The sequence below is a fragment of the Vitis vinifera genome, chromosome 7 (assembly GCF_030704535.1).
Source record: "Vitis vinifera cultivar Pinot Noir 40024 chromosome 7, ASM3070453v1".
NCBI lineage: Eukaryota > Viridiplantae > Streptophyta > Magnoliopsida > Vitales > Vitaceae > Vitis > Vitis vinifera.
The window spans coordinates 19,394,757-19,419,912 of record NC_081811.1 but is presented as its reverse complement, the minus strand read 5'-3'; the positions used below and the strand labels follow the sequence as shown (position 1 = coordinate 19,419,912).

The 25,156-nt window shown below is 31.2% G+C and overlaps 1 protein-coding gene and 1 long non-coding RNA gene across 6 annotated transcripts; one reads left to right on the top strand and one right to left on the bottom strand.

Annotated features, from left to right (window-relative positions):
* Window positions 1-2,928: 2,928 nt before the first annotated feature.
* On the bottom strand, window positions 2,929-16,737 carry LOC100241542 (serine/threonine-protein kinase MHK). 5 transcript variants are annotated; one of them, XM_059738229.1, is made up of 18 exons: window positions 16,662-16,737; window positions 16,225-16,440; window positions 16,016-16,094; window positions 12,929-12,997; window positions 12,756-12,845; window positions 10,492-10,630; window positions 10,257-10,359; window positions 10,013-10,065; window positions 8,525-8,591; window positions 7,430-7,538; window positions 7,266-7,331; window positions 7,067-7,135; window positions 6,923-6,983; window positions 6,715-6,816; window positions 5,673-5,740; window positions 5,540-5,585; window positions 4,767-4,842; window positions 2,929-3,211 (listed from the first exon to the last, which is right to left on the bottom strand). In XM_059738229.1, exons 2-18 carry the CDS (start codon window positions 16,230-16,232, stop codon window positions 3,109-3,111), a joined length of 1,308 nt encoding a protein of 435 aa, XP_059594212.1. In that variant the 5' UTR covers window positions 16,233-16,440; window positions 16,662-16,737; the 3' UTR covers window positions 2,929-3,108. The 5 variants fall into 5 exon arrangements, with proteins under 5 accessions (XP_059594212.1, XP_059594214.1, XP_059594211.1 ...); XM_059738231.1 differs by having other exon boundaries at window positions 5,673-5,707; window positions 16,662-16,735; XM_059738228.1 differs by having other exon boundaries at window positions 16,562-16,726.
* Window positions 2,956-6,400, top strand: LOC132254076 (uncharacterized). The gene is made up of 3 exons (XR_009466160.1): window positions 2,956-3,926; window positions 4,208-6,264; window positions 6,314-6,400. It is a non-coding gene; the product is annotated as an uncharacterized LOC132254076 (long non-coding RNA).
* Window positions 16,738-25,156: the final 8,419 nt, after the last annotated feature.

Here is a 25,156-nt window from a genome sequence, read left to right as displayed (position 1 = left end):
CCCTCTTAAGTTGGAACATCACATATATTTCTCTAATATATTCCTTGGTCAAATCGTTTCTAAAAATTTCAAGTTTGGAAAGGGAGAAATCCAACAAAATTTATTTCAATCCTGATTAGACATGTCTAGTTTGTTGAACCGTTTCAAAACATTTTATTGATTGAATATGGTCAGCATCACAAAACTCCTAGTAAATTCAATCTTTTAGTCCAATTCACTCTTCATCATTGCGTCTAAGATGTCCGAAAAGGATTTCAAAGTCATCATTATTTATGAAATATGTTTGGTTAGGATTCCGTATAATTATATTTCCCATCAAAGAATGTAAAAGTCAACAATAATTGTTGACTTGGACTAAACAAGATAAAGTCAAAACAATTTTGTTTCATATATTTAATCTTACAAAAAAAAAAAACAAAACAAAACAAATTTTTTTTTTTTTTTTGGTTATAAACAATCACATATAAATTATATAATCCAACATTTGATCCATATAGAAAAACAAAAGAATATTTCATATGATTTAAAATAACATATATAAAAAAATATTTTTCTTTTACCAAAAACCATATTAATTTCCTTACCTTGAAAATGAACTTATTTTTTTTGTTTTTTTTTTTCAATCTACAACCATGTACAACTACAAATCTTTTTTTCCTCATCTAAAATTTTGGAATTTTTTTTTATCTCCATTAATAAATTAATCATTGTCTATCTATACATATATATATATATATATATATATATAAATCAAACTCTAATCTAGATTAACTTTTTTTTTTTTTATCCCTGAAAAAATTATGACGTTATATATGCATGAACTAACCATGTCAATGTGTTTTAAAATTATGAAAGCCCTTGGACCAGAGGTCGTCACATAAGGTGCAAATAACTTTTTTGAGCAATCTTTCAATGAAGGCAACAGGTTGCTTCCAAAGTGCAAGAAATCAAAATGTCATGAAGAAGACACAAAGCCTTAGTGAAGGTTAAGAGGTTACAAGTGCAACTATCCACTTTAAAACTTTAAAGGCAGCCCACATGGACAAAAATGGAAAATTCTGTCTCTAAATTTTGTTGGTAGCATTTTTTATTTATTATTCATTTATTATTATTATTATTATTTATTTATTTATTTTTGGCTTCTTGCAAGACGTTCATGATTTATGAATTCAAAAAATGTGTTTCAAGGGAAACTAGCTTGCTTCCCCTTTAAAAATATAATGAAATTTTTTAATAAATAATATACTTATTCCAAAGTTATAAAATATAAATTAAATTATAAAATATTATTTTAAAAGTTAAATGTCTCAAAGTCATATAATACTATTATTTACTAATTTAATATAAATTACAATTTTAAACTCAAATTTTAATTTTTGAAAATATCCTAATAATAATAAATTAATATTTAAAATATCTTATTAATTAAAACTAAAAATAAATTTATATAAAAAAAGAATATTTTGTATAAAAGATATGAATTTACTTCATATCTTTAAAAATAAAAAAAATTTCAAATTGTTTTCAAAACCATTACTTTTTCAACGTCTCTAGGAGTTTTTATATATTATACAAAAGTTACCATTATTTTCTAATTTTAAAAAATACAACAATTAAAACGTGTACAAGTGGACACTTATTGTTATAATATAATTAAAAAACAATGAAGGCTAAAGTTCTTTTATCATACTTTTTATATTTTTCATATTTTAAGTAAAATAATAAATAATATTATCAAATGATAAATAAATAAATAATAATATCAAGTTTAGGTTACCCATACCTTTAACAACGAATGTCGATTTAATATATTTGGATCCCTTTATCAAATTTGAAAAGATATATCTATCAACCAAATCCCCTTATCAAATTTGAAAAATATATCCATCAACCAATATTTCCCCATCGTTTAATATATCCATATATATTGATATATCAAATATATCCCCACATCAAATTTTCAAGATCTAGATATTTTACTAATTTTTTTGTTTCATATATTTTACCAATATTCCATTTATTTTTTTATTTTTATTTTTGGATGATTAAATAAATTAATTTTGATTATTTTATTTTTATATTTGATTTAATTTATTACCAAAAATATAAAAACATAATTTTCTTAATAATTTTTTTAATTATATAATCTATATATTTATTAAATATAAAAATAAAAATATTAAAAAGATTATACATATATTATTATTTATTTGATACCATTGAATTAGATCATAATTTTAATATTATATATATATATATATATATATATATATATATATATATAATATAACTTAATAATAAATATACATTTATAAAATTTATATATTTTTTTATCAAAATATTATTATTAAATATAAAAAATTATATATATATCAATATTTTTTTAAATAACTTTGAAATGTTTATTTTTAATTTTTATATAATTTTTTAAAAAAATTTCTTAATATTTTTAAAATCAATATTTTTTTGTCAAAATGTCAATTATCAATATTGTTGGGCAAAGTTAAAACATTTAAAAAGGCAATTTTCAAAAATAATTTTTAAAAATGATTCTTAATAACAATTCTGAATTTTTATCTAAGAATAAAATTTAATTTGAATACTCAAATGTGAAAAACACTTTTCTTATATATATAATATAAAAATTTTCAAAATATTTTTCATATTTTTAATTATCATTCATAACACTTGTACAAAATCAACGGAAAACATCTCAAATTTATTTTTAAAAATAATCAATTTTTAAGTATTAAAAACCCTTCCTATAATCACCCCAAACAAATTCTAATTAAAAAAACATAATAGAGTACAAATTCTAATAATATATATATATATAACATTATATAATATCCCAAGCTCCATAGTAGATTTCTATTGAGAAATACCCTCAAATATCTCCAAAAAAAGGAAAAGGAAAATTACAGGGAATTTTGGTCAATATAAAGTTAAAAATATTTTCATAATGCACATACTATACTCATAATTACAATGTAAGAAAGTAAAAATAAAAATAAATTCTCGTAAACGAATGAAATAAATTAGAGATCATATTTCTACAAGCCCTGCTTCTTTATTAGAAATATGCAGCAGTTAAGTTAGCAGAAATACTCAACCCTGTTGAAACTGTGAGGGCATGGCCAACAATGGACAGCCGAAGATGGAGAATCCAGCTGTTGACTCTCTAACTCCAACTGAGGGATGTGGAATTGAACTGCCACAAGCAAATCCACACAATCACATCAGAAATCTTTCCCAATTATGTTCACCTGAAGCTATGTTTGATTTCAGGAAGGATTAAGTGCAAAAAACCACTTTTAGTTGTTTTCGATAAAAAAAATAATTATACAAATATAGAAAATGATTAAAAATACATCATTACATATACAAATTGTTTTTAAAAAATATTTAAAAATATAGAAAACCAGTTAAGAACATATTAAATTCCCAAACAAACTATTGTTTTCGAAAATACTTTCCAAACAAAGCCACAAAATCTTAAGTTGGGAAATTTTCTTGAGATATCCTGAATAAAGATGGTAAATATGAGACCCATAAGGGTAATCAGTTGGTCAATACTAGGAGGTATGGTCCCTGCAAGTGGCATATGGTCCCAAGTTCGAATCCTGTCGTTGATGATACCTTGAATTTACTCGGTATTGGTTGTTGGGAGGCAGTCAATACCTTGAGGTTTGGGTCCCAATGGAAAGTCCTAAGAGCTTGGCCATGGAAAGTTACTCGGTTATTAAAAATAAAAAATAAAATGGTAAATATGAGTCTTTCTATGATGACTATAGGGTAACCTCAGGCCTTTTATTCCCATAATGGAATGGGAAACAGAACTAATCGGTGTGAACCGGCTGATCAACAGTGAGGAGTATGATGGGGTGATTTAGACTAAGGCAAACCTAGGATATTTGGTTGTTAAGGTGGCGTTTGTTTTTTCACTTAATTCTAAATAGAACCTTAATACTTAATAGTATTAAATATTAGGTTGTTTGTTTTTATAGTATTTTATTTCTATTAAGTATTAAAAAGTAAAAAAAACCATTGTGTTATTTTTTCTATTTAGAAAAAGCCACATATTCTGGCTTTTTCTATTTAGTAAAAAGTTTATAAAAAGTCATGAAAAAGTAAAAAAACAAACAACCTAAATTCTAAAACTAAATGGTTTTCAGCAAAAAGCCAAAAAAAACAAACACCACCTAAGCCATAGTACTAAATAAGTAGCTACCAGTTTCGAGATATGTTTTTCACATGTAAATGTAAAACTGAAACAAAATACTAGACGAATAAGTACTTAGGCGGTGTTTGTTTTTTTGACTTTTTGCTAAAAGCAATTTGTTTTCAGAATTTAGGTTGTTTGTTTTTCTACTTTTTCATAACTTATTATAAACTTTTTACTAAATAGAAAAAGTCAAAATATGTAGTTTTTTCTAAATAGAAAAAATAACATATTGGTTTTTCTTTACTTTTTAATACTTAATAGAAATAAAATACTACAAAAACAAACAACCTAATATTTAACACTATTAAGCATTAAGGTTCTATTTAAAATTAAGTAAAAAACAACCACCACCTTAAAGAAACAAAATTACATAAAGCTTTTAGTGTTGAACAATAGTTCCCCTAAGCTGCTAGTTGGCATGTGCATGTTTTGCTCAAAATAAATTTGACAAAAAAATGACACACATGTAAAGAGTGAGGTTTGAAGACATTGCCAATTGACAGATGTAAGCAGGAAAGAATTGTTAAAGATTAGAACTGACCTAAATGACAATGACAGCGAAGCATCAACCGATGTGTCAATTCCATTCCGATCAGGGGAAAGTACTGACCAAAAAACTGGCACATGAAGCACACAGAAGCCATCAGCATGAATCTTTAAACCAATAGGGAAAAAAGCATTTAGCATTGTGTTAAGAGAGAATTAGAATGATCTCTCATTCCATGACGAATTAAAACTTGCAGCTTCTGCCTCAAACTGGACATCCAAAATCTTAAGAGAAAGAGAGATCACAAACTAAAAATTTAGAACACCTGACTTTCTTTAGAAGTATAAGGATATGCTAGATCTTAAATTTAGTAAAACCTGAATTTCTATAGTAGTAAAAGGACACACTAGATCTTGAGATTGGTTTATGCCCTGCCTCTGCCAGTTTTCCTCTTTCCATTAAGAAGAAACTATATTGCATGGACACTCATGTTGGACATGACATGACATGCCTAGTAGTCAAATATGCAGTCAACATGCATGTCTAACAAAGAAAATGGAGAGTAGTTCATAGTTGACTGTAAATAACCTTGGATTCTTAGGAAAGTCAATATACTTCAGCTAGGGTATAGAATGAGAAAAAGTACAAAATAGGATAGAAAGTCATAGTCCAGTATCCTTAAATTGGACATTAAACGGAAATAAAACTTAGGCACACATCAACATCCAAAACTTGGTCCAAGCCAATGTAACAGAGTAGAATGTTTATCATTGAGACATAGCTAATTTCACCAGAAAGAGCAGATGAGCAATGAACAAAAGAATTACCTGACTTTCCCGAACTGTCCTGAAAACCAGAGCAAAACAATATATCCTGCGCAATATAAAGTTCGTAATCTCTCAGATTAGCGTATAGCAATTTGTTTAATATTAAGGAAAAAATGCAACCCAGAAAGCTCACCTCTCCTGTACCTTGAGATACCTTGTGGACCATCTCTGCAAGGAATAATTCCTCAAATTCAGGAGAAGCTTCAAAAACAGGTGTAAAATAAATCCAGAGAAAGGATTCAATGGAAAAGCCAAAATTTTTGAAGAAATAATATCAAATTATCCTAAATTTCTCCAAAGGGTAACAGCTATGGCCCAAATACATGCATAACACTAGAAAACACTTCAAAAACACAATGAGTTGTAATTTACTAATTTTAAGCCAAGTCTTGAAAAATTTAACTGCCCACAAAAGATGAATATGCCCCATGTCCATGTTACACATAGGCAACATAAAGGGAAGGAAGGAAAGCAGCTCCATTACAGAAAGCACAAGCTTCTCAGTGTCCATTTATTCCCAATATTGAAAATGTTCAAAGTATTAATGACTTTGAGGCCTTGCTCAAGTGGTAAAGGAATGGGGAGGGTTTATGGGAGGTTCCAGGTTCAAGTCTCAAAGGGGACAAAAATTTATCTATCCAAAAAAAAAAAAAAAAATTAATGACTTGACAACGTTTTCATCTTATGGGAGATGCAAATAGTCCCAAACACATCCCATATCAAAGGTTCAGAAAATAAAGAGAGAATTGAGTTCAAACACATCCCATATCAAAGGTTCAGAAAATAAAGAGAGAATTGAGTTCTTTGCATAGAGATATTCTCTCCCTGTTCATCATAGTGCCTGCACACGAGTCCTTTGCTAAGGCATTTTATTTACAAAAAGTTCCTAAACTTTAACCAACGTTTAGAGACCATAAAATAAACATAATTAAAATAAGTCCAGTTTCCAAGGCAAGAATACAAAAATCATCTTCCGTTCCAAGCCAGATGCATATCAATAGTTGAAAAAACATCCCTACTTCCACCATGGTTATTATTAGCACACCATCTCATACCGGCGGAGCAGGATGGAGCAGGTCAGTAATTTAACCTGTCCGGTTGCTATTGCCATTCATGCCTAAAAGCAGAAACCAATTCATAAAACTACAAAAATACCACAGGAACAAATGTATTACCCAAGTTGGACACACTGGGCTTCACTGCCAGTGTCAAGCCAAGAAAACAGTCATCTGGTTCACGGCCAAAGTCCCATAGGTTCAACTCAAGGTTAGGCTTCGCTGCAGTGGAAAGTAGCACAAGTGAAAAATAATGAGATTAAATAAAAATATCATATTTGATTACATAAAACTGAAGATTTTAGCAGTGTGCATCCATCAATCTCACCTGTGTCATTTTGCTTCATCTGAAATGGATCTGGGAGTGGATGAGGAACCCACTTGCCCACCTATTGATAAGATACTTTAGGAAATAGATCAACTATAAAAAATGTTTAAGAGACAGAGAAGAAACTTGAGGGCACAAAATTACATGGAAAAATGGATGTTTGAGTGCTTGCTCTGCAGTTGGCCTCCCTAGTGGGTCCCATGAACAAAGTTGCTATGGACAGCCAAAAAGGGTATAAGACACTAAAATATACTAAAAAAAGTCCACTCGGGAAAAAATAAGATGTCAAATGTTATGAGGTTAATTTAGTAAAAAGAAACAGACTGTATCAACACCCACCCACCATGATCAAATCAGTTGCTTCCAAGCTAGCATTGGGAATAATGTCAGAAAGATTGGCAGGTAAAATCTATTTACAAAAAAGAAAAAAACAGGTAAGTGAGACAAAAAGAAAAAGTATAGAGGAATGCTGTAGGAAACCAATTAACTGTTCAGAAATCGGCTCACCTCTGAATAACTAACACTTAATAATCGTGAAATATTTGTAGCTTCAGAGAAAATAGTCCAATCTGGAGTGCCGAGGACACAGCATATCTTGTATAGTTGATCTATTTCACTGCCCACATAAAGGAAATCATCTTATAAGCTTTAAAATAAAAGGTGCAGCCAAGTTTCTCTTAGTTCAGATAACACTTGATTATGAAATGGTGCACATGATATGCAATGAATTTTCAATTTTGAATCATGTATGAAGCAAATACCTTAAAACATTAACATCACTAAGATGCTGCCCTATAGAAACAAATAGGATTCGCTAAGCATGGAAAACAATTCTCAAAGAAGAAGAAGTTCAGCACAAATTAAAAAGAAAACAGCTAGAACAGATTATTAAAGAAAAATTTAATTGGACTCAAAGATCAAAACACTGTATTGAACTAATTTCAATTTTTGATTGGATGTCCGCTGATATACCCTGCAATTTGAAGATTCAGTAATTCTTGCAGGCCAACAGGCTAGAAGTGTCCCAACATGATTTAGTGTTTACAATCGATTAGGAGTAACAACTAAGCTGACAACTTTATACAATCAATGCTAAATTCTTTCATGCTCTATTTGGCGGGGAGAGGTGCACTGCGGTAGCAAGAAATTTGAAACCTACATTTCTGTTTCTTCAGTTTAGAAAATCCATCTAAGTTTTGGAGAAGTAATTGGCCCACAAAAGTTGAAGTTTCTTGTTTCTAAAGAACCAAGGATCAGAAAATGGAACTTCGAATTTCTTTTTATTTTCTTCACACTTTCCTTGGCAACCAAGGAAATCTTGGTAAAGAATGAGAAACATTCGACAGACAAAATGAACTCATTCGAATAGATATAGCCCTTCCTCCTTCAAACCAGTAACATGCTTAACCATATGCCAGTGCACCATAAGCAGCTGAAGATAATGTTTTGATGGGTTAATTTATCCCAAAGAGAGTTCACTAAGCTCAATTAAATACATTTACATGACTATTACAAGTTATCTGCCAATTATTTCTCCATCACAGTTGGTCATCTAACTATTATAGTGAAACAGTCCAATTAGCTTTGGGAGAGTATAATCACCTTTCACCAGGGAAAATTGGGCACAAAGTGAAAAGCTCAGCTAGTATTGCACCAACTGCCCACATGTCTGCAAGTATTTCCATGATTAGACATCAGTCCTCTGCTATCCAATACTAAATGAATCTCCAAATGAGCAATTTAACATGAATCAATTAGAGCTCAAACCAACAACTTTGCACTGGTAAATATACATTCTCACCAAAGTGACAAGGTAAAAATTACTCAAATAATACATGGTTTTCTAAATTGATAAACGTACAACAGACCATTAATTCCAGTTTTTCTTAATACAAAGAAAATTTTTTAAAAACCAAAGGGGAAAAAAATAAAACAAAAAAAAAATGCGGATGTGATACAAAGTGTCAGTTGATGACATATCTCCCAAGTATGAGCTGATCTGTACTTATACTCCTATAGAATCATACACTAGTAACAAAAGAAAAAAAAAAAAACAAATAAAAAAGAAATCCAAACAAAGAATCAATGTTCCAGATGACTAATTCTCAAGTCTCAAGTATTCAAGATACATTCATGTAACAATACATGTGCTTTAACTGACATAAAATCAATATGCAACATCATAGAACAAACTGCTTGATACCTTGAATTTTTTCTTCTCAAAGATTATATGATTTCATTGACCAAATCACTTTTTTGAAGTGAGTGAGAATATTTGGTCAAACCAGCAATAGATGTTAGAAACTTCTAAAAGCAAAGTGGAAGAAAGTCTTTAGCTTTCTTTTAATCTTGCATGATAATAAGAGGACACCCATTTTCATATCTAAAACCTTATAAATATGAAGTGCTGTGATAAACCAACAATAACATAACATATTTTATTAGCTTTTAGCTCCTATAATGTATAAAATGTACAATTTAACCATTTTCAGCTTTAGAGAGAGAAAATACACCAACATGGCAAGGGCCCCATAAAAAAACAAACATGGGAAACAGACAATAACTAGAACACATAAGTATTGAGAAAAAGATATCATAGTTAGCTGGGAGTCAATGAGTTAACAGTTACATGTAGCTTAGATAATTTGATAATTTCTTCTAATTATGGTTTTTTTCAACAAGAATTTCTTTCATTATGTTTGCCTATACACTATTTCGGAGATTATTCCTAGTCATTCTATTTTGGTGTGTTTGACCTTATGACCAAGAGTTCTGCACCCACTTGATATTAATTATTAGAATTTTAATTAACAATTGACAATAAATTTTCCAAATCAGAAAAAAAAGATACTAATTTTCAGCTATTATAACTGAATGTTTAGAAAAATCAAACACTTTTTGAACAAATATTGTGAAAATGAAAATGGACATGGGTTTTTTGACATGTCGAGTTTGAAATACTTATTGACTGCAACTGCAATCAACCAAGCTCATAGCAGCCATAGAAGGAGAACCAAACCAGCTTCTTGCTTAAAATTGAATGTGAAGCTGATAAGCATTGCAATAAACAGGAATAGAAATAGTTCATACCAATTGCAGGGGTGTATGATGAAGACTGGAACAGGACTTCTGGTGCTCGGTACCTTGCACAAATATTGCAATCAAAACATAAGATGTGAGTGTTACATTGACTTCATCACCCAACAAACACACAAGCCACACACATGGGCCTACACACACAAAAATTCAACCAAGAGTGTTAAATTCACTTCAGTACCCAACAAACACGCACACACATGTGCCCATACACAGAAAAATTTAATAGAAGACTCACCACCGTGTGGACACATAGTCAGTATAAGGAGGCATAGATGATACTTCTCTAGCCAGTCCGAAGTCAGCAATTTTAATCACATTGTTTGTCACCAGCAAATTCTCTTGAAGACAGAAATGGTGTTTGATAATATACACTATTAGATAAAGCCTACACAATTCTTCATGAAGATGCAAATAAAATTCCAAATCATAGACTGCACAAGTGCATAATTTTGTAGAAGTCAACTTCATACCAGGTTTTAAGTCCCGATGAAAATATCCATTTTTATGCATGTGTGCAAGTCCTTGCAGCACTTGAGACATAAAGCTCCGTATCTCTTCCTCTGAAAGGGGTCTTTTCTGTTCTCCCATTAATTGGTACAGATTATATTCCTGAGAAATGCAAATTCCAGACTCAAGCAATTATTAACCAAAATGGCATCTGGTACATTTAGAAATTAGGACAGTTGGAAAATACCAGAGTGGCATCTAATCACTATATTTTGCTAAGACTATTTATTGTAATGAACCTTGAGAAAAGGACATTATGCAACAGTTGGCATGTGTTTCTCAGACCAGTGAAAATCGTATAGGCAGAAACAACTTGCACCAATTCTTTCAGAAATATTCTGTTTAAACCTACCATTTTAAAGAGATAACTAACTAGGGAGGGAGAGAGAGAGAGAGAGAGAGAGAGAGAGAGAGTTCTGTGTGGAGTCGCCCTAAGAATAAAACATATAACCGTACTAAAGCAGCACGTCCAAAAAAAAATGTCATGCCTCAGTTATTTACATAGTTATCAACTTGAAACTTGTATCATGTATCATTTTCCTATATCTCTATACAATATCATGTTTTGTTTTTCATATTGAAATAAATAGAAATACACAGAGACATATATGAAACACATGCACAACCCAAACATTAGAATGGATGGAATAAGAAGGGAACATTCATTCCATACTCTCAATTCCATGAAGCAAACATACCCCAAGGTTTGTCATGGTTTGGATGAAAAGTTCCAGGCATAATTCAAACAGAAACAGTACAGCAAACCTTTTTTGTCAGAGTAAGTCAGACCTTATTCTCAAGACAAATTGAGAGAAAAAGGAAGGGCAAGAAGGAAAATAGACATTGATTCAGAAGACCTAAAGTTTTTGAAGTAAACACACTCACAGAAAGATATAGATTGGGGGTGTTATAGAGAGAGAGAAAGAGAGAGAGAGGAGAGGGTGTTGGAGCCATCACACTTAAGAAATAAGGCACCTTTTAACAAGAACTTTAAGGCTACAAATTCTCATTGATCATTCATTAATTCACTTCAAAAGCATAGCACTTAAAATAGTGGCAATCTATAATTCACACTAAAAGTTGCACAAACTAAGATGGTGCCCAAGAAAATTGAAATTTGGTTTAAACATCTTTAGATTTCTACTTCTAGTGCTGAAAACTTCAAGATGACAAAAAGTATATCATCATTAGGCCAAAAAGGCAGTGGCAAATTCGTAAAGTTTGATTTGATAGTTATAGTTCTTAAAATGAAGAACATTCAATCTGCAAAAAATGAAGATTTTAATAATTACTATAACATGTTATTAAATACGTTTTTTTTTAAACAAGAAACATGTTTATTAGACGCACCTAGCACATAAATTTTGAGTGTGTATAATTCAGTTATCAGATTGCCCATAAGTCAAGCAACTCAAAAAGACACAAAAGCCTTATTTAGATTACTGCAACAGTAGTGTGATCAATATCTACAGTATTTAGGACAGTAATGCTACAATAGGCTTGGTAAATAAATTGACTTTAACCCCATTTTAAATAAAATCTATCCTTAAGAAGCCTAGCATTGTAACTTATAACTCAAAAGGAAAACAACTAAGGGACCATCTAGGACCCTTTTCCTAAACATATCTACATGGCTAAAATCTACAAACTGGGCCTATCCCATCTAGAAACTTCCATTATAGAGCCTCGACTCAGAATGAAAGCTTATGAGCCTTCTTTTCTATATTTTCTGGTGCTGCCTTATGTACTCAACAACCTAACAAATCAAATATTTATTTTAACTGGTAGCCAGAAAAAAATGATTTAAGATATCAAACTGATTATTAAAAACTTGAAGTGATTCCAAAAAATAGTAATGCAATTTCTGACACTGAATCCTAAATATCAGTATGTCTCCAATTTCTGACATTCTACACACTTTACTGTCACCAAATCCATTTGTCTAAAAATCTGTTTGGTTAGGATAGTAAACATTATAAAATGAAGTTACATGTTACAAATATAATGAAAACTAATCAGCGACAGAACGCAAGTTACATTTGCATTAGGAATATGAATAAAAATATTATGACAGACTAGCAGCTACCATCATGTTCCACCATCACATTTTCAGTGAACTATGATGCACAAACATAAAAAATCTGAAAAAATTATCCTGCACAATAGAAACACAAGAAATCACATAGTAAAATATGTTGAACATTGAAACAAAGGCTCAAATATTCACCATGTGTTCAAATATGAAAAACAGCTCATTGTTTTCCCTGACAATCTCCTTCAACTTTATGATATTGGGATGATTCAATTTCCGGAGGGACTGAAAAGGAAATGTTAATATGTATCAATCAGCTGTCTTGCTTCTTCACTTCCCCCATTTAAACAAATGACATGGTCACATACCTTGACTTCTCGTAGGTTCATGCATTCCTCCCAGAAAAAAAACTTTCTCTTCATTTTCTTGACTGCAACCTAATAAAAACAAAATCACTTTTCAAAAACATTGTCCAGCTACAGCTGACAAATAATGTGGAGAGAAGGAAAATAGGATAAAATCATTATATTCAACAGAAAAAAGAAAGCCACAATGATGATATTTTCCAAAAACAACAGCTTAAAAGGTGAAGCAGAATACTGAATCAGAAACTCACAGAGTGAGAGGATAAAGCAGTAACCATTGAACATCAAGCAAAAATGGATTGCACATGGGGAAGAATCCATGTGAAAAATGCATGACAAAATGTTCTATGCTTAAGCTACTGATCCTTAAACAATTGTTAGCTCTCCCACTTTTTTAGCTCATTGACACATATCACCCAAATTGAACACCACATTAACTAGGTTCAAACACTCAAGAAGATACACCTTTTTCCATGGGAGAAAGGTACACTGCAAGTTTGTTAGACCAGATAAAAACAATTAGATCCTGTATTTTTGCATTGCCATGAATCAACTAGGTATTGTTCTATTCACGGGAGCTCAAAAGAGGACTTCTTGGGTATTCAGGATTTCACCCTTTTGACATTGTTCTTTCTTTACACAATCCTGAACCTGAAAATTCCTCCACAATTTGAAAGTGAGATGATCTGCAAGAGTTCAACTCCCTCCCAAATGCAAGGGTGCATGCGAATCCAGTGTCTGAACCATTTCATATGAAATGATCATCCATACATCCTTAAATTTGTTGCAGCTAAAGATGGGAATAGGATAACATCAAGCTAATTTGAACTTGGTAGGGTCTAAAATTGAACAGACTGAACAGAATGGCCAACCCACATAGATTAAAATTTGTGAATAATAATATTAATTATTTAAAAAAAAAAAAAAAATGAGACTATAGAACAAAAATAAAAAATTGGGTAATAATTGGGTTTGGCTCACCCCAAACCCAATTTATCCATCTATTTTTTAAAATATTTTATGAATAGTAAAAAGAAATATATTATTCATAAAGCAAGAAATGATAACTTTTCACATGACCTGTCAACAGCTCCAAAATAAATGGATCAAGTTGTAGTTTCTTAAATGGTTTAATTCTAAGGACCTAAAACCCAATTGAATAATGACCTTGCTTTGGATCAGATGTTGATCGTGTGATTCTAAATTTAACGCATTTTGCAACTATTATTTAATTATGCTTAGTGTTTGGAGATCCAGGCCTATCCTCAATTCTTTTGAATCCAAATTGGCAAGTTTAGCTATAATTTTTTTACTAAATGATGATAATACTTTATAATATCTTTTGGATTTTGGGTTGAACACTAATAATTAGGTTGGCCTTGGGTTTGGGTCTGGATCTGATTTGTGTAAAGTTCAAACCTAACTTAATTCACTTGAACACCACCTATCCACTGAAAAATATTTAAATGGAATGGTTTGTATTTTAAATGCTTAGTTGAACTAATTTCAACTTTAGAAATTAAAAAATAAAAAAATAAAAACCCAAAAAAAAAAAAAAAACAAAACAAAACAAAAAAAACAAAAATGAGACAAAGGAAGACTTTAAAATTTACAAGAAAGTTACTATTCATGGATTTGAAATAAACGGTGACGCATGATAACACACTGCAGATGTCAATAATCACTTAATTGAGCCACAGTTTAGGCAAGCATAAGATTTTAAAGCTTATGAAGTTGGAAGAAGGTACAGTTTGAAGACAACAAGTTGCTTCCAAAAAATGGGTGGCAGAAATTTCAGGACAGAAACTGATTTTTGCTTTGGACCCTAGTCAAACAAGGGTTTCTGGCTACTGGGACTGGTGAAACTTCCCTAATTTGTTCGGTAATCCATCTCTACCTCTGCTCACCACCTCACCAACCACACAATTACCTACTAATTTTCACATGTAGAAAGAGATGGGAAAAAAGGCTCTCTTATTACTCTTTCATGCTCAATCAGACTTCTGAAGAGGATTTAAGGATAGAGGCCTGAAAGGAATCCAAAGGCTGTACATTGGGTAATAGAACAACTGCTGTGCCACTGAATTTTGGTGGTTATACCTGCTTCAGGAAGTTTGATGCATTTCAAATAGAGAATTCACTTAAAGAAAATGAGAAAGCAGTAGCACTGCCACTACTAATACAACAGGATCTAGACCATATCAGAAATGCCCAATATCCTTTTTTTCTTTTTTGATAGGTATCAGAAAAGTCCAATATCTATACTTACAGTGTCACATATTTTAAAACTTAAAAAAATATTGTGGAAATTCACATCTGCAGAGATGCAAATACACTTGACAATTTCCATTCTGATCACTCTAGTTGGAGGAAATGCCAAAAACATGAAAATTAGAAGTTATGAGAGGCTTCGATTTCTAACCTATCTATTCCCACTTCAAACCCTTGCCATCTAAATATATCGTTAGGATCAAAAGATACAAACAAAGCTGTTTCAGTGTATAAATTAACCAAGAGGTGAGAATTTCACTTTATTTAAAGGCATAAAGAACATAATGGTAAAAATAACAATCTATTATAATGATACAACTAACATAATATCATAATGATATAAATAATATTCTATTGAAAGTTTTCATATTTAGCAATGAAACCATTGAAACCCAAAAGCCTTCTGTTGATCCATGAGGGTACTAATGAGATAAAAGTTCAGGGCACAAGACCTCCAAGGTTTTGAAGAACCCAAGAATTTTCAATAAGCAAGGAAATTAAATCAAGAGGCACCACAGGGCAAACACACGTAGTACTGTAGTAGTATATTCATATTCCCATCTTTAATTGCACTTAGTTTCAGAAAACAGAAAATATTTAAATGATTGCACAAGATTGTTCGTGGAAAAACAATGAGTAACCTAGACTATAAATTCTTCATATTTTATTGATTTTCAGTATTTATTTCAATAATAAAATCTTATCATATCACAGGCTACCCAGTCAGGCAATTTGATTGCAATAAAGAAGTATAAACAAAAAAAAAAAAAAAACGAAAAACAAAAAATTTGATTAATTTACTAATTGAAAGAATCTTACAATTTCATAAGTTTCCATATTAAGGGCCTTATATACAGTACCACAAGTTCCATCTCCAACCTCCTTCAAAATCCTATACCTGCAAACCGAACATTCACTAAGTCCCAAAAAAAAAAAAAAAAAAACACAAAAAACGAAAAGAAAAGAAAAAGAAAGAAAAAGAAGACCCAAAAGTGGGTCACAATCAAGGGCATCAAAAAACCACTCGCCTTTCCATAATTAGAATTGAATCAAGTGATCAACCACAGGTTGTCAAAGTACTCGTAGCAACCTCCAGAGAGAGGTTTCTACACTCTTCACCGCCATGAAATTCACCCATTTCACATCAAACACCAGCCACAAAACTAACAACATTCCTAAATGCAGCCTCCGCAAGCTGCAATCCGCCTCTATCACTTGAATTTCGATCAGATCACAAACACCATCTGCCAAACAAACCACAAACATTATAGGAAACCCTAACATCGGCAATGGAAAATCAGGACAAGAGCAGAGAAAATTAAAATCAACGAATCATCAAAACATCAGATCATAGAAACAATTTACTTCAAATTGAGATTGGGAAAGTGAAAGAAGGAAACTGATTATGGAATTGGGGATTGGAGATTTTTGAGGTGGGAGACTGGAGAGATAGAGAGAAACGTGCCTGTGAAGTTTTTTCTTGGTCATGTGTTGTTCGTCGCTGTGAGATTTGTAATAAATAATAAACTCAAGAAATTGGGGAGAGAGAGAGAGATGAGACTTTGTTTTTATGTGGGGATGTTTTTCCTCTAATTTTGGGAAAATTGCATATTCGGGCCCTCAAATTTCATGGATTTTCACAATTGACCCATCTATATTGACAGTTGTGCCCTTATTATTTATCTCAATCATGATTTCAAGTCTATCCATTCCCTCGAAGTTGAGTTTATCCGCTCCGCACAAAGAAGATTCTTCCTTTTCATCCGCTTTTTAAGGTAGTAAATTACCATTTTCGGAAGTGTTTGGACCGTAATAAAAAAAGGTAAAATAAATTTATATTCAATTAAATTTTTTAAAATTATTATAATCATTTTTATTTTTAATAAAATTATTTTTAAAATGCTACACCCTTCCTAGAAAATATATGAAAAAAGCTCAAATTTTATAAATTAATTTTTATTTTTAAAATTATTTTTATTGAAAATTTTATTATATAATATAAGATATATCTCATTGGAAAAATTCTTGATGATAAATACTATTCTTTCTAATCCTTAATAATGATTTTATATGTTATATTATATAAATCTCCTTATCTTCTTATATTTTTTAATAAAATTGAATAAAAAAACAAGAAATTTTAAAATTAAATTAAAACTAAAAAATCCTTAAAAAATATATATATATAAATAAAATATCGATTTTCACTTCGCTTGTAAAATACGCTAGTTGAAAATATAAATATCTAGAAAGAGACTAGAAATACAATATTTTAAAAAAAAATTAAGTTTTTCGGTTTTATTTGTATTTAATTTTTAAGCATTTTAACTTTAATTGTATTTTTAATTTTTCAAATTCGTTGTTCAATATTAGTAACAATGTTAATTTTTGGAGAGAAAAAAAAAATCCTAAATCAAGTCTCATTAGGGGGTGCAACTTTAACGGATTGGCCGGACCTAACTCATGTTTGTGTGGGTTCACACAAACATTTTACTTACTGGGATTAAGTTTGAGTTAAGTTTTTTCAACTCAAGCTCCATTTAGGTTGGGCTGAAGCTGTGGTTCACATAACTTTTGCTTAACTGGAACCTTATTTAATATTTTTATAATATTTATTATTCTATATGATAATATTAAAAAAAATATCAAATTATAATTATATCATATATTTTTTTGTTTTTTTAAAAAAGATATATAACTTTATTTTTACTTTTTTTTTATTGTTATCTTGAAATTTTGTATTATTTAAATTTTGGTATAAATATATAGAATTTTTTTAAAATATTATTATGGATAAATTTTGAATCTTGCAATCAATGAACTCAAACAACCCGAATCAAATATAATCAACTTGAGTCTAGCCTAATCAACCTAAGTTTAACCCGATTAACCGAGTTTAATTTGATCAATCGGAGTTCAATTTGAATTTAGAAAAAATGAGGTTGGATTAGGCTTAGGTTAAGTACATCATCTTAAAGGTTGGGTTGGTGTTGAGCTTGGGTTACCCATCAACACAATCAATCCATCCAAGTTATAGTCCTAGGTCTCATGGTTAGAAAAAAAACATAACTAAAAGGGAGATCAATTCTTTGCAATGAAGCATCCACTTGTTTATGTATTAATAGGTGTTATTGACATGACAAGTAAAAATATTATTTTAAAAAATAATTATTTGAGTTATGAAAAAGTGTATAAATTTTAAAATATTTTTAATTGGATGAAAATAAATATGATTTATAAAATTTGACGCATTTTTTCTCTATTTTTTTTTCAAATTAACGAGTCATAACCTTTTTTTTCCTTTTTTTAAAAATAAATTTCTTAAAACAAAAGAGGTAATTTTAACATAATATTTTGTTATTGTATTTGAGGAAAATATGACTTTCTTTAAAAGTATAGATAAATTAAATTAAAAATAATATTGGATTCACATTTTATAATCATATGATTCATATCCAAATACTACTAAAAATTCGTGTTTAACCTTCAAATATTACCCTCCAAAATAGATGCTAAAAAGTAGCGTCTAATCCCTATGGAGAGTTTTTTAAACCATAAAAAAACAACCCCTTGAAAGTCAAACACGCTATTTAAATATTTTGGGCGGAAGCCTCAAAGTGCTTTCAACATTTTTTATTTCCATTTATCAATATTTTATAAGAATAGGAAAACCTATGCTTTTCATAGGATAACATTCTTAAATACCATGTAGCCAAATTGGTCCATAACCAAAAAAAAAGCCACATGATGTCGGTTTGAATTCTATTACTGATAATACCCTCAATTTATCTAGTGCGGATCTAACCATGAAAGGTTTCTTGATTCTTAAAAAAAAAATGATAATTTTTTTAATGTATGAAAATACAACATAGCGCGGAAAATAACACATTTTATTTTATATTAAGCTATTTTTAAACTCTCTTTTAATAAATTATTTTTAAAAATGATTTTTTTTAAAAAAACTTTTAGCTTCTCAAAATTAATTAGAATATAGCCCAAATTAGATTTAATGCTGCATAGAGAAGGAATAATTTTAAAAAACATGTTTATGTTTATATTTTATTTATAAAATATCGACAACATAAAGATTTTCTGATTAGTTATTGGATTTGGAGATTATCTATATATATATATATATATATATATATATATAACTAAATAGATATTTTAGATTAAAAATAGTAGGAGGAAAAAGATAGATGAAATTGGTGAATAATAGCCAAGTAAAAAAATACTAAGAAATAGGAAAAAGAGGTAAAAGAGGTATACAAATGAACATAAAGAAAATGAGCTTGTGGATATGCAAAATCTTGCTTTCATATATTGTGGTTGCTATTTCTTAATACTTACATTCAGACTTAATATAATTATTAATGTACTAACAATCTCCTCCTTTAGCAATTTTGTGGCAAAATAATGATTATATAAATCACCAATACTCTCAAATGGAATTTAGAAATCATTCAATATCACTTATATCTCAATCAAAGACCCTAATGAATAATATTTAATATATGTGTAACACATGGAAGTATGGAGCGTGTAATATATACACACTTAACCAATAATAATTGTGAACAATAGAGTGAGAAAAAGATAAACCATAATAATAATAATAATAATAATAATAATAATAATAAACTATCATGTATGCTTCTAAACTTAATTCCTCGTTCCTTTATCATGTATGTGTACACATAAAAAAAATTAGTGGATTAAATTACCACTAATTTGGTCTTCTAAAAAAAAAAAAAATCATCTTATGGATAAGTCTCTCATCTTATGGATAAGTCTCTTTCATCTCCAATTATAAAAAGGATAATAATAATAATAATAAGAAAATTATCATCTTATGGATAAGTCTCTCATCTTATGGATAAGTCTCTTTCATCTCCAATTATAAAAAGGATAATAATAATAATAATAAAATTAAGGAACTAAATCCCTTGAAATTCAAATTCCCTATCTTCATCTATAAATAGAGATGTTTTCCATTAAGGAGGGAAATAAGGAAGAAAATTCAGAAATCAGAGAAAAACTCCAGAAACTTCGTAAGGGAAAAGGGGCTTCACAACAAAAGAAAGAGCTTCATCAAATCTCCCTATAAGTTCGGTAAGCGACAAAAGAACTAATACACTCGTTCTTTGCCATTCAACAAGATCATTCAGGAATAAGCCACTTGTAGCCTTCGATTGACTTTTGAAATCAAGAAAACGTCATCGTCGTCTTCCAAAGTGCGATCCAGGTAAAAGAATCAGAGGGAAAATATTCTTTGTTAGAAAGAATATTTTTTTTTTTTTGAGATTGTACCCGCGATATTCTTAAATTTAATAAATCATTTGTTCACACTATTTTTCCTATTTTATTTTGCTAATTTCGCAGGATAAAATTTTACGAAATTTGTGTGTACAAATTTCTTAAGCGGCAAAAGAACTAATACACTCGTTCTTTGTCATTCAACAAGGTCATTCGGGAATAAGCCACTTGTGGCCCTCGATTGACCTTTGAAATCAAGAAAACGTCATCGTCGTCTTCCAAAGTGCGATCAAGGCAAAAGAATCAGAGGGAAAATATTTTTTGTTAGAAAGAATATATATATATTTTTTTTGAGATTGTACCCGCGATATTCTTAAATTTAATAAATCATTTGTTCACACTATTTTTATGAAATTTGTGTGTACAAATTTCTTAAGCGGCAAAAGAACTAATACACTCGTTCTTTGCCATTCAACAAGGTTATTCGGGAATAAGCCACTTATGGCCCTCGATTGACCTTTGAAATCAAGAAAACGTCATCGTCGTCTTCCAAAGTCCGATCAAGGCAAAAGAATCAGAGGGAAAATATTCTTTGTTAGAAAGAATATTATTATTTTTTTTGAGATTGTACTCGTGATATTGTTAAATTTAATAAATCATTTGTTTACACTATTTTTCCTATTTTATTTTGCTAATTTCGCAGGATAAAATTTTACGAAATTTGTGCGTACAAATTTCTAGCACGCCCGGTGGGACCTCTCTGCCTCTCATATCTTTTGTTAGAAGATTGATCTCTACTACGTCGATGACACCCAAAAGAACTCAATTTGTGCATGTCAACAAGGGCAATGACAAGATCGTCATTGCATAATCGACACATGACACCGCTGCGGGCCCCATGACTCATAGCAAAGCAAAATCAACATCTTCACTCTCAACAAAACAAACAAGTGAGTCTGCTTATTTGCTAAAACCGGTAAGGACACATGATGAGCATCAACTGCTCATCACTTTGGCCTCTTTGGGGGCAAAGAGCCATAGTCCTCGTAGTAGGGGAAAATTCTCTTCAACACTAAAGGACTTTGGGGATAAATCTTCTGGCTCATACTTCGGATCGCCAACTAGAATGTCAAAGGAGGAAAACTACTCCAATCATTCTGACTCTTTTACTTCTCCCTTCTCGATGACCATGTCGGTAATGACAACTGGCACTACATCCATAGAGGAACAATTAGCAGAGATAGCTCGCGCCATCGCCAAACTCACCAAGACGGTTGAGGAGAAGGATATGCAAATAGCCTCTCTCATAAACAAGGTTGAAACACAAGTACAAAATGCGGGTGAGTCAAGTCACGGACTCAACCACCCTCCGAATGTTGTATCTTCTCTCGATGATGCACCACATACGTATAAGACAATGTAAGGTGAGAGACAAACGACGGAATCTGCCTTAATGACGTCATTATCTGTCCAACAACTTCAGGACATGATAACTAACACCATTAAGGCGCAGTATGGTGGACCCTCACAGAGTACGCTCATGTACTCTAAACCTTACACTAAGAGGATTGATAACCTACATATGCCTATGGGTTATCAACCTCCAAAATTTCAATCATTTGACGGAAAAGACAATCCAAAACAACATGTTGCCCATTTCGTTGAAACTTGTAACAATGCAGGTACAGATAGTGACTTATTAGTTAACCAATTCGTCTGTTCTCTTCGAGGGAATGCTTTTGATTGGTACATAGACCTTGCACCAGAGTGTATTGAGAGTTGGGACCAAATGGAACGTGAATTCCTCAACCGTTTCTATAGCACCCGACGAACTGTAAGTATGATGGAACTTACTAACACTAAGCAATGGAAAGATGAATCGGTTGTAGACTATATCAACCGTTGGCGTTCCTTAAGCCTCGACTGCAAAGATAGATTATCTGAGGTATCAGCCGTGGAGATGTGCATACAAGGAATGCATTGGGGTCTCCTATACATTCTCCAAGGGATATGACCCCGTACCTTTAAAGAATTAGCTACCCGAGCACATGACATGGAGCTCAGCATAGCCAACCATGATGCTAAAAATGACCTTATCATTGACCAGCAGAGAGAAAGACACAATGGGAAAGCAAATGATAAGAATTCAATAAAACCCTTCCAGGAGTCAATGACGGTAAATGCAACTCCTATCAAAATCTCAGCGCGAGATAAAAAGAAGGAAGTAAAAGAGGCTAGACTAACTCAAGAAAACGAGAGGTGTCGGTTCACCTTGAAGGAATTAGAGGAGAATAAGTATCCTTTTCCTGACTCTGATGTGTCTAGCATGTTGGAAGACCTACTCCAGAAAAAAGTTATTGAGCTACCTGAGTGCAAGCGTCCAGAAGAGATGGGTCATGTTAATGATCCGAACTACTGTCATTATCATCGAATCATTAGTCACCCGGTGGAGAAATGTTTCATCTTAAAGGATCTCATAATGAAACTTGTAAAACAAGGAAGAATCCATCTGGATCTGGATGAAGTGGTAGAGTCAAATCATGCTACAGTCACATTTGGATCTCTCGATCTTGTTTCGTTACATGTTCCACTTAAGAAACTAGGGGCACGTGCTAATACTATTCAATGTGAGTCATTGAAACCAAAGCAAACACAAGTGTCGTGTTAGGATAGCCTTCTTCACCTTTGCTCTGATAATAAATCAATGTCGTATGACGAAAAAGGTTGGACATTGGTGACACGAAGAAGACCTCACAAGAAGCAAGAATCTCATTCCTACCCAAATCTTCCTAGGAAGGAACAATGTAAGCAAAATATTCATCGATATGCGAAGAAGAAAGAAGAAAAGAAACCTAAAAGAAAACAAACGATTGTATAGGTTGATGATCTCTTGGTACAAAAGCTCATCATCCCTATCACCTTAGAAGAATACTTCCCTCAGGATTTCTTCAATAGAGGGATGGTGACATCAACTCATATGGTCTCTTATCATGAGATTTTGAAAGAAGATGAGTTAGGTAAAGATGAAGAAAACGCTTTCGGTGCAGAGCCAAGCAAAACCAAGGAAGATGATGAGATACATAGGAATCCATCACTTTAAGCCACAAAAATAAAGGTGGCAAAACGATTTGAAGACAAAGGCCACGATTGTGCGACATGTTGTGCAAACATCACCTACACCAGCGGCGATGAAAATGGCGTGACATCAAATTTTACCACAATTGTTTTCAAACCTCGACATTCTAGTGATGCTCCTTAAAGCATGAGCCTAAAATGCATATTGCTCATATCCTACAAGAGCTTAAACTATAGTAAAAAAAAAAAAAAATCATTCTTGGCAAACTTCTTAAACCGAGAAACAAACTCTTTGTATTAACGAAGTCAAATTCAGAGATTCCAAACTAAAATCTCTAACTTCTCTGCATACAAGTGTTCTTTTCTTTCAGCATGACGCATTCTCAAAAGGGTGATACAACCCAAAAGCTAAATCTAAAAATGAAGCTTCAAAAGTCAAAATCAAACTCCAAACATTCTTCAACAAGCTCGTGGAAGAATATCAAACACAAACAAAAGTGTCATTCATCCACCTTCAAAGCTAAAGAAGACAAGGTTGGGTTTTTCAAAACACTTAAGGAAATTGTTTATAAGTTTACTTGAGATCAAGTCATCATTGACCCTCAATTAAATTTTGCTCCAAGAACACGTGGTTACCACCTTGGATTAAAATCAAGTCCAAGCTTAACACATTCTTCAACAAGCTCATGGAAAAATACCAAACACAATACAAAAGTGTCATTCATCCACTTTTAAGACTGAAGAAAATCAAGACAAAAGACTTCTTTTGTTCTCCAAAATGCTTAAGAAAAGTCTTCATAAGTATGGTTGAGAATAAGTCATCTTTGACCCTCAATTAAACTTTATTCCAAGGAGGTGAATTTATCATCCTTTGATCAAACTCAAGACAAGTGATGCTCCTGAAAGTCTGCTAAGTCGAAAACCTGAAAAGACGACTTAGGCAAAAGTTAGGATATATGCTCGCAAGATTAAATCTTTCTTTTAGTCTTGGCAAAAGTTAAGAGCAAAAAAAAAAAAAAAAAAAAAAAATCTACTAAGTTGAAAACCTGAATAGACGACTTAGGCAAAAGTTAGGACATATGCTTGTAAAATTAAATCTTTCTTTTAGTCTTGGAAAAAATTAAGAGCGTAAAAAAAAAAAAAAAAAAAAAAAAAGGAACTACGTTTGACTTGATCCCCTCTCTTTGAAGGGTACGTAGGCAACTCGGGGAAACCACTCGAATTCAGTCACTACCACAATAAAAAATAAAAAATAAAAAATTATTACTTCAAGACTCACCCTATCTACATGACAATGCATGTATGTGATGCGTCTTGAAGTGGGGGCATTTGTAGACATAAAAAAAATTAGTGGATTAAATTACCACTAATTTGGTTTTCTAAAAAAAAATAAAAAAAATAAAAAAAATCATCTTATGGATAAGTCTCTCATCTTATGGATAAGTCTCTCTCATCTCCAACTATAAAAAGTATAATAATAATAATAAGAAAATTATTATTATTATTATCTTATTGGTTGCTAAAACCTCCTGATAAATTTTTTTTTGCTAAAATTAAGGAACTAAATCCCTTGAATTAAGCAACTAAAATTGAGGAATTTGAAATTCAAATTCCCTATCTTCATCTATA